The sequence below is a fragment of the Pundamilia nyererei genome, unplaced genomic scaffold (genome assembly GCF_000239375.1).
Source record: "Pundamilia nyererei isolate P.nyererei 1_Seehausen unplaced genomic scaffold, PunNye1.0 scaffold00436, whole genome shotgun sequence".
NCBI classification, from domain to species: domain Eukaryota; kingdom Metazoa; phylum Chordata; class Actinopteri; order Cichliformes; family Cichlidae; genus Pundamilia; species Pundamilia nyererei.
The window spans coordinates 120,472-129,910 of NW_005187837.1; the positions used below are offsets into that span (position 1 = coordinate 120,472).

General features: G+C 41.2%; 1 protein-coding gene across 4 annotated transcripts in view; it reads left to right on the plus strand.

The window, feature by feature from the left end:
* Nucleotides 1–9,439, plus strand: part of bcar3 (BCAR3 adaptor protein, NSP family member) — an 80,464-nt gene that overhangs the window by 54,067 nt on the left and 16,958 nt on the right. Inside the window, exon 1 of one of the 4 annotated variants that reach the window (XM_005753533.1) lies at nucleotides 1,526–1,892. The exons of the other annotated variants lie outside the window; for them this stretch is intronic. Within the exon in view, the coding sequence (XP_005753590.1) occupies nucleotides 1,812–1,892 (81 nt within the window). The 5' untranslated portion in view covers nucleotides 1,526–1,811. Of the gene's footprint in view, nucleotides 1–1,525; nucleotides 1,893–9,439 lie in introns of those variants that run through there. 4 annotated transcript variants of the gene reach the window in all.

A 9,439-nucleotide genomic window follows, 5' to 3' on the forward strand; every position in this document is an offset into this window, starting at 1 on the left:
GTGTGTGTGTGTGTGTGTGTGTGTGTGTGTGTGTGTGTGTGTGTGTGTGTGTGTGTGTGTGTGTGTGTGTGTGTGTGTGTGTGTGCCTCTATGTGGTGCCTTAGGGAATGTTCTACATGTATTTCCTTCATGGGTCCTCATGAGAGTTCACACTGTAATTAGTGGCTCAGTTTCCTGCGACCGAATATTCCCATCAACTTGTTGCTACTGGCGTGTCACCCTCATTGTGTGTCTAGTCTTTGTGTGCATGTGGCTGTTCTTATGGTAAATGGCCTGTATTTGTATAGCGCTTTTCTAGTCCCTAAGGACCCCAAAGCGCTTTACACAACCAGTCATCCACCCATTCGCGCACACATTCACACAATGGTGATGGCAAGCTACATTGTAGATGGTAGTGTTTGTGCTGTATACTCATGGTTATTTCTTTATTTTCTGTCTTTGTACGCTGCCATATTTTCTCTCTGGATCTAGTTACGTTTGTCCAACAGTTTTCCTCACTTTCTTCCCTGAAGAAGTTGATAAGTTTTACTGGCCTTTACATGCCAATATACTTTTTTCACTTTCCTGCTTTGGGGCCAGTTTCCTTATGTCAGATGTCAGTATGGGTCTGTGTGTGAACTGGTGTGAAAGCTAAGAGTTTCACCAGTGTGTGGGCGTAATTGCTCAACAAGCATTAAGTAACACAAGTGGCCAGCATCAGTCCACAGCACACATGCGCACTCACTCTTAGCAGACCCTTCCCTTTGTCTCCAAGTGGATTATTTAGTACACAACACTGGTTGAACAGCAGCTATTTCCTATTGAAACTTTCTTTGTGACTCATAGCCGTTTTCTTAAAATACTTACTGCCAACTGTGGAAGTGATATACTTTTAGGGTTTTTTTTGTTTTTTCTGTGATGTGTTTTCTGTTCTCAAACTGCTGGTTTGAGCAGTTGGAAGAGCCGCAATTCCAACCATGGCTTTACAACAAAAAAGAGCATCTCTTATGGAAACGTTAACATCGTCTATATGAGACTGAAAGACAGTCGCACAAGGGCTGGACATTGTTTTTGATAGGCAGATAAACCTAAAGTAGTAATGCAGAAACTCCACAGCTGTGAGTACTCAGAAAGAAAAGGCATACATAATTATTTGGCCAGTATTTTGGTCAAACTGTCACTTTAGAGACTAAATTGAGTAACAAACCAATCAGCACAATCAGTGCAAATTCTGAAAAAATGATTTTGAGTCAGAGGGAAACAATAGCAACAGTTTAGGTTTGAAGTGTCATACTGAATGCATGCAGAGGATGCAAAGCCGATGTACACAGCTTTCTTTCCATTGCCCATGTGTTTGCAGTGAGAGCAGGCGGGAGACTCTGCCTTTGGGTCACTCCCAGTTTATCAACACTTGATTGGTGCAAACCACCTCACATGGGTCTTTCTCTCTCCCATATATGGAGCTTAGGGGGGGCAGGGCAAAAGGGAAATTTAAAGAAAAAATGTGTGAGAAAGTGGAGGGCTCACTCTGCGGGGACTGTGGAGGAGAGAGGCAAAGACGGCAGAATGTTAGTAACAGTTATCCCAGGGGAGATGTTCACTCCTTAGTCTGAGAGACTGGAAGAATTCTGACTTGTGATATTGATCCAGCTGCAGAGTTAGTACTCGACCATCTGTGTAACTCTTAATGAAGGTTTTACTGGAAGAGGCAAATGGGAATCATTGGGAACTTGTCGTTCAAGTTGTTCTTCAGTCACCTTGACCGCAGATCTAACTGAGCTGGCCGAAGGCAGCATTTGTTACCCCGTTAGTGTCGGCAGATAGAGTCGATAATGTCGGAGAGATGCAACCTCAAAGCCCTGACAGCAGCTCTGTGTTGCTTCTACCACAAGAATTCTGTCATCGGCGCAAAGGTGAGGAAACACAGGAGAGTGTGTGTGAGAATGTGTCCATGTTACCTATTTTATCATTGAATTCATCTTCATGTTTTGTACTTTTGCTTTGTGTAAAATTCATCATACAAGGTGTAACTGTAAGTGCCCATGTGCAGGTGTTTTGTGAATGCTTGCATGCTACAGACTTTATGCTGGTGTTGTCCATCATGAGATGATCTTAGTCCAGGGGTAGATTAAAAAGTAAGAGGTTTGTTTGCCTTTAAAGTATTAATAGCATGCAACTTCAGAAACATTCTTTAATGCAAGCGTGCTTTTCAAGGCTCGTTTCATCTTGTTGTTTCAAGGAGATGGTGGAAAGAAAACAACATATTGCCCTGCAGAAAACAGTCTGAAAAGTGCGTGGTAACACTTCCAGCCTGAGCAAAATCGAATCAGCCTAAATAGTCCTTCTCTTTCCCATCGCTCTCACTGTGAACACTGGGCTTTTATTAGTCAGACCAGACACTCTCATAAATGGCCAACTGTGCGACTGTCTGTCTGAGGGTGTGATTGTGAGATATATGCTGGCTTCATCCATAACTAGTGCTGGCAGACAGATAAGGCTGTGTGTGAAGGAAGTGGTGAGATGGTTAGACAGTTAACAGGACAGGGGTAGTAGTCCTCATGTGAATGATAAATTACCAGCTTGTGCTAGTTTGTCTTCTTTATGACATCAGTAAATTGTATGAATGTCATTACTTGATTGGATGCAGCGAGAAGCAGCGGGGCAGGAGGCTGAGGTGGGGTGGTGTGTCCCTCTGTGGATCAGCCTGTACATTTCCATCTGCTGCTAAAATGCACTTTGTGCCTGGATAAAGTCTGTTTACAGGTCTTTATATGTATCTTCTAAGAGCACACACTGATCTCACCACAAAGTATGCCAAGAAGTTGTTCTGAAGTTTTCAGCATATTGCATCTTCATCAGACTATATTTTTGTGTGCATTTTCTCCGATCAACTCTCAACCATATGTCAGTGTTACGGAAAAGTGCACTTAAAATCCATTTCTCTTCAAATGGAAAGCTGTCAAAGAGGGGGAAAAGTATTACTCTGTGCTCTCAAACCAATCCAAGCCATCCAGGAAAACTTGGATTCCTACTTAATGCATATGGCAGTTCATCAGCACTTCCTCTCACTAAGAGTTGCCTCTAATGACTGTTGTTGTTGTGTGCAGTCTATCCAGACCTTCTGTTTCAGAGAGAAAACAAATGACCAATAGTTACATTACTGCTCATTTAGAAATTGAATGAATAAAACCTGAGATGTTCTGTCGGTGACTTTCTTGGTTATTTTAAGAATCCTCCAGTCTGTTCATTTAAATGATGCTTCGATGCAATGTGAACTTGTTATCCTTATTTGATATCTTTGTTGTTTTCTCAAGAAGCAGAACTGCACAGCACCGCTCCCATCCATCTCATGCTCTTCTGTCTCTTTTGTGAGTTTTCCCCCAGCTCATCCTCATCCTCTTCATTAGTGCTTTTCTATTTTCTCTCTGTCTCTCTGTGTCTTTACTTTTGACTCCATATTGCCTGGGGTTTTGTTCCATTCCCCTTTTCATTCTCCCCTCCATCTGTTTCTCTGGGAGGTCGCCATTTATCCACAGAGGCCCTGCTTCCTGTTTCTGTGTCTGCTGAGATTCAGGCTTACTTGTGCTGGTATCCTTAGCTATTAGATCACATCATTGACACTTTTTCGTTTTTTTTGTTTGCATTAGCTGCCATGATCCAACATAGCTGGGTTGTATGCATAGTTAGATTGCTTCTGTGCGTACATTTGCTGTAAAACGATGCATTAAAAAGTTCTTTTTATCTTAATCCCGTTGCATGATAAGGTTCTTTCTCTATCGTTGTATAGCAGAAATCATTATTCATCTTTAGCTCTTAAAACATGATGCTCTAAAACTTAAAAAGCCTCAGTTGCTATTTCAGGCTTAGCTCATTGCTTGGAGATCAATCCTTTCTACTGTTTCTAAAAAATCTTTTTACATCACTAAGCATGAATCTCATCTCATGAATCTTTGAGGCAGTCGACCTCAGTTATCGCTGTAGGATTTGAATCTGGAAGCAATCCTCTTTTGACTTTCACAGTATATGACGAACAGGCTATAGCCATTCAGTCGTTGTTCATACAGGTTCAGGAACCTAGCTGCAGAGATTTGTTCCCACTCTTCCACAAGAGCATTAGTGAGGCACCGATGCTGGTGCTGAGATTGTGGCTTACAGAACAAATTAAGATGGCACTGACGATGAACCCTCTTTGGCTGCCCCAGGCTGACCAATCAGATGCTCTCTGGCCTAAACACAGGAAGATGTTTGTATTTAGTTTTAGTGTAAACAGGAAAGGAAGGGACCTTTTTGATGACGAAGACAACACGCAGAGATAGAAAATCAAAACATCAACAGCTATTAGGTTTTATCAACTGTCCTCAGCGGTAATGATGCCCATTCAATTCAATGTTAGAGTCAAACACAGTGTTGTTGTCAGGCCCTAAAAAGCTAAACTGAAGCTCTGAGGAAAAGCATTTGGATGCTGCATGACTGTTCAGCAGGAATATTCTCATTAAGCCCACCTCAATTCGACATGTATTCTTGACACAACCTGCACTGCTGTTTGCATTCATGTATTCACTTTTTAAAGCTTTGTGACTTGATTGGGGATGCATACTATGCAGTATGTAGACGCAGTGGGAAATGGTAGCATGAAGAGAGGGAGGAGGAAAAAACTGAAATTGTTAAGTAAGAGAGATGAAAAGAAAAGGAAATGCCAGAAATACAGCAGACCAAAGAGTTGTTATTTTAATGATGATTGCCCCAGTGAAACCCATTTGATGGGTATCCCAACTCTCATTTAAGCATTTTGTTTGTTGAACTTTTAAAACTTTTGCCTTTAGCAGCTCAAGACTTTCATAATACTAATTGGTTGCATTCTAAAAATAGAAATAAAGAAGATGAAAAGCTGCATAGCCTGACTTCACCTCTAAAATGATCTCAGACGTCACCATAATTGTAATGATGTGTCTGTTATGGCGCTGCGTTGCTTGTATACTGTTGCAGTGGTCATAATCCCACTGTACAGTGTAGCATCACAGATAAAGATTATTTTGAGACCCAACCAGAGACCAGGGCAATAGTTTTTATTGTTTCTTCTTGAAAGAAATGTGTTGCAACTGAGGCAGCAGAAGAGTTTCCTCTATGGTCTTCTACGGTGTTTTAGTTGGTGTTTGAAGAATTGTTAATATACTGACTCCGCTGCATATTTGAACATGATTCAAATGGAGCTGCTTCTTCTAGTCAGTCTTCAGGGTTTTTTGTTATCTGCAATCCTGCAGGCTGGCGGTATCAACTAAGAATCTCAGGTTCACTGCTTTATTTCAGCTCATAAGCCGCATAAGTTGAGGTAAGGTGAGGATTATAACGTCATCTAATGTATTTGTAACTTTACATGTGTGTGAGGTGATGAGGGATCAGAGTTATGATGTTAAAAGGTTGTTTGCCTTTTGTGTTCAGTGAAGTGAGGACAAGCAGCTTACCCAGGTGGCCGCTGCTTCTGAATGGTTGCCACACACGACTGGATTATTACAGAAATGTGTCATCGTCACCATATATAGAGAAACCTTTAGGGTTAAAAGTACCTTCAATCTTCAAATCCATGAAATCAGAAGAAAATCCAATCACTGCAGAGATCCTTTTTAACAGTACCTTTGTTTTTAGTTGGAGATTATTTTCTGTGGCATGTCAGTTTTTTTTGTTAAGCTGCTTAACACTGAGCTATGAAATCACAAAACATAACCAACTCGAGGGATGAATCACTGTTGTCTACACATAACAGATGACAAAGAATCAATTTTTAGGTGCCTTGTTACAAGCAGTCTGTTGTAAAAACACATCATTTGTTCATCTTGATGCATGCTCATCCAGGTAAGTAAATCCCAAAAGTTGATTCTGTTCATCTGGATGCAGCGTTTTCAGTGGGAGAAACATTTCTTCACTCATCCAAGTGACTTCTTCAGTCTCTGCTGACTGCAGGTTTCCCCAATCTTATAAACAGTACATTTGCACAATGACTGAAACCAGGCCACTTAATAAACAATGGGCTGTGAGGTCAGATCCCTTGATCATTAATATGCAAATTGTCATGACCATTGATCAACAACCACTGATCAAAGACCATTGATCCATGGCCATGAGTACCATTCACAGAGAGTTGGGGAATGGTTGCAATCACAGCATGTAAGATGGCAAAGATGTACCCTTAGGCCCCCTTTAAAAGTTGATGTGTACCGTAAACCTACGCATATGGATCAGTATTAAGGGACTGATCCAGTCAGGTTTGACTCTCATCATCCACTGGATCACAAATTGTGTGTCATCAGCACGCTGCAACACAGAGCGAACACCATCCCCACAGACACAGCGGCCAGAGAAGCAGAAGAACATCACGTCAAGAAGGCCCTGAGTAAATGTGGTTATCCAGGCTGGACATTCGTCAAAGCTGGGAAGGCGCCAAAAGAAAGTTCCAGCCGATCCAGGAGAGAAGGACAACCGATACCTAAGCGAAAACCCTTAGTGATCCCGTATGTGTCAGGAGTATCAGAACAGCTGAGATGCATTTTTTCTAAACACCGTGTCTCTGTGGCTTTTAAACCCCAAAACACGCTGTGCTGTTGTTTATCAATGGTCACCTCACCTCACAGCCCATTGTTCATTCAGTGGGCTAGTTTCAGTCATTGTGCAAATGTACAGTTTGTTACCGTTTGCTGCAGGGTCTACCTTACCATATAAAGCACCTTGAGGCGACTTTTGCTGTCATTTGGCGCTGTATAAATAAAACTGAACTGACTAAGGTTGTGGAAACCTGCAGTTGGCTGAGACTAAAGAAGTCCCTTGGATGAGTGACGAAACATTTCTCCCATTGAAAACATTAAGTCCAGATGAACAGAATCATCCTTTTGGGACATCATTTATTCCCATTTCTTTAGTTTAAGCTATGAAAAATACCAAAGTTAACAGTTGAACAGGCATAAAATAGGATTTTTCCAACAACAAGGAGGTTCCCAAAGTGCTGTTAGCTGAAAACTTGGTGCATGGTGTGCAGTGTATCCTCATTAGAAACGGTCTCAGTGGCTGTTACGAAGTCATTCTTAATGAAAGGACTGAGAAAAGGCTGAATTACACAAGAACTGGACCAAAATTCACTGAATCCAAAATTTAATGATTTGATGCAAATTATCATTAATTTGTATGGGGAATGTCAGGAGGTTTTGCTAATTTAAGAAGAACGTTTACCTTAATGCATGGGTTTTATTTTGATTTCAATGTGTGTTTCAACGGTAAGCATCACCATGGGATAACGCTGAGCAAGTTTTGCAGTTCATATGAAATGAAGCTTGGCGTCAGTGTATTGTTTATCCCATATTTCATCACAACTGAAGTAATTCACGCTAGAAGGAAAGGCTGTATGCCATGAAGCAGGCCAGTCCAGGTCACTGTACTTCACTGCTGTGTTGTGGTCCACACACAGGCTGGTACGGTATAAATGTAGCCACTCTCTGAGGATGACATCATATTGCAGGATCTTATTAAAGGCCAGGCTATTAAACAAAACCTCACATCCAATATATCCATCTCCTCCCTCCTATTTCCTTCTCTGCTTCCTTCCTCTTATTCCTTCAGTTTCTCTTCAATTTTTCTTTCTGTGCTCTTTCACTCTTCTGTTAATTTGCATTAACCATCTATCCCCATCTCCATTAATCACTGTTCAACTTTATATGTACATGTCATGCTTGCCGCTGCCGTGCATCCCTCTTCTCACCAGCTCTCCCGCGCTTTCATTCATCAGTCTGTTGGCACTGAGACTGCAGACGTAAAAGCAACGTATTGTGTCTTTTGAAATAAATGTGAGAATCACAAATGCGAGTGGAGTCGGTAACAAATCCAGATAAGCTGGGAATAATACAAACCAGCAGCCGTCGTGTTTTCAGTTATTACAGTTGATCATGTGCATTTTAAAATTGTTGCGCAATGCCCGTACAACCGGAAAAACATGCTGCAAGCCGTGCGTTATGGGTGTAGTGTATCCTGTTTTAACACATCACAGCACCTAAGGAAAGAAAATGATTAAAAGCAAAACAAAAAGTGAAACAAAAGAAAGGTGCATGAATTTGGAGTTGTAGTTTGGTCCCAGCCTATCTCTGTCCACGTGTTGTCCCTGTCGGAGACATATCCAAATAGCTATGGATGATCTATAAGTAAATATAACAACAAAAAGTGCATCTATGAGCAAATGTTTGTCTGTCAGTCAGATGTTAGAAAGACAGATGTTAGATAGACCATTAGCTTACTCCAATGGCACCAACTGTTAATGTTGATTGATAAGAGAAAGCTCCAATAAAATGATCGTGTAATTCAGACTGTCTGTTATCATTTACTTACTCATTGAATCTTTTGTTTAAAAAATGGCAGGAAAAAAACACGAGCCCAGGAGACTAAGTGACAGGACAATTACACCGCCCCAAGTATTTTCCACTGCTACACACACACATACACAGTGTTTCTGGTTCAAACTGGAAATAAAGTAAATTGTTGGATGTGCACCATGGTGCCAAGCCAGTGATCAGTTTAATATTTGCTGTAATGTGACACTTTGATTTTCTGTCATGTATGGAGACTCGGGGCAGGGGGTCTATTCTAATGACTTTAGAGAGGAAGAGAGCTAGTGTAGCCGCAGAGAGATAAAAATGGCACAGATATGATATTCCAAGTTTCTTGCATGGACATGGATTAGTAATTCCTGTTTGTGTGAGCGTGTTTGCTTTTTTCCTCAGTGTTCTACCTCAAACCTCTTCTTCTTCTTCTTGGATCAAAGCCTTCTTCTGAGAGCTTGTCCATGACGACCTTCAGTCTTCAGACTTTTAGCTGAAGACTGTCAGTTGAAACTTTACCTGTAACTGTACCTGAACCTGAGCCAGTACTGTTACCCCAGAGGCTGTGAGACATGTAAATATGTATTTATCATCATCATAACAGTTGCCTAATTTCGGTCATCATCATCATCATCATTACATTGGCAGTGTTTGTCATGCTAAAAAATCTGATGATTCTTTTCTACATTTATTCAATTGTAACAATATCCCCGGCACCACAAACGCATCCCAAACCCTGACAGATCCTCCATCGTGTTTTAAAGATGGAGGTAGACGCTCCTTGTGGTACCTCTCTCCTTTTTTCGGACCACGTTGACAGCAATTTTAACTAAAAGTTGCCAATTTGGATCCATCGCTCTACAAGTCTTGTTGCCACAGACTTTCAGTCCAGTTCTTGTGTAATTTGGCAAAACCTCAGCCCTATTCTCCCTGTTTCCCTCAGTTAATAAGGACTTTCTGACAGCCACAGAGACCATTTCTGATGAGGCTTCGGTGAACAGTAGATCAACTTAAAGGGCCAGTTGCTTCTCTTAGCGGCTTTGCTGTTTCCCCCTACTTCTTAAGTAGAATAGAATAGAATAGAATAGAATAGAATAGAATAGAAT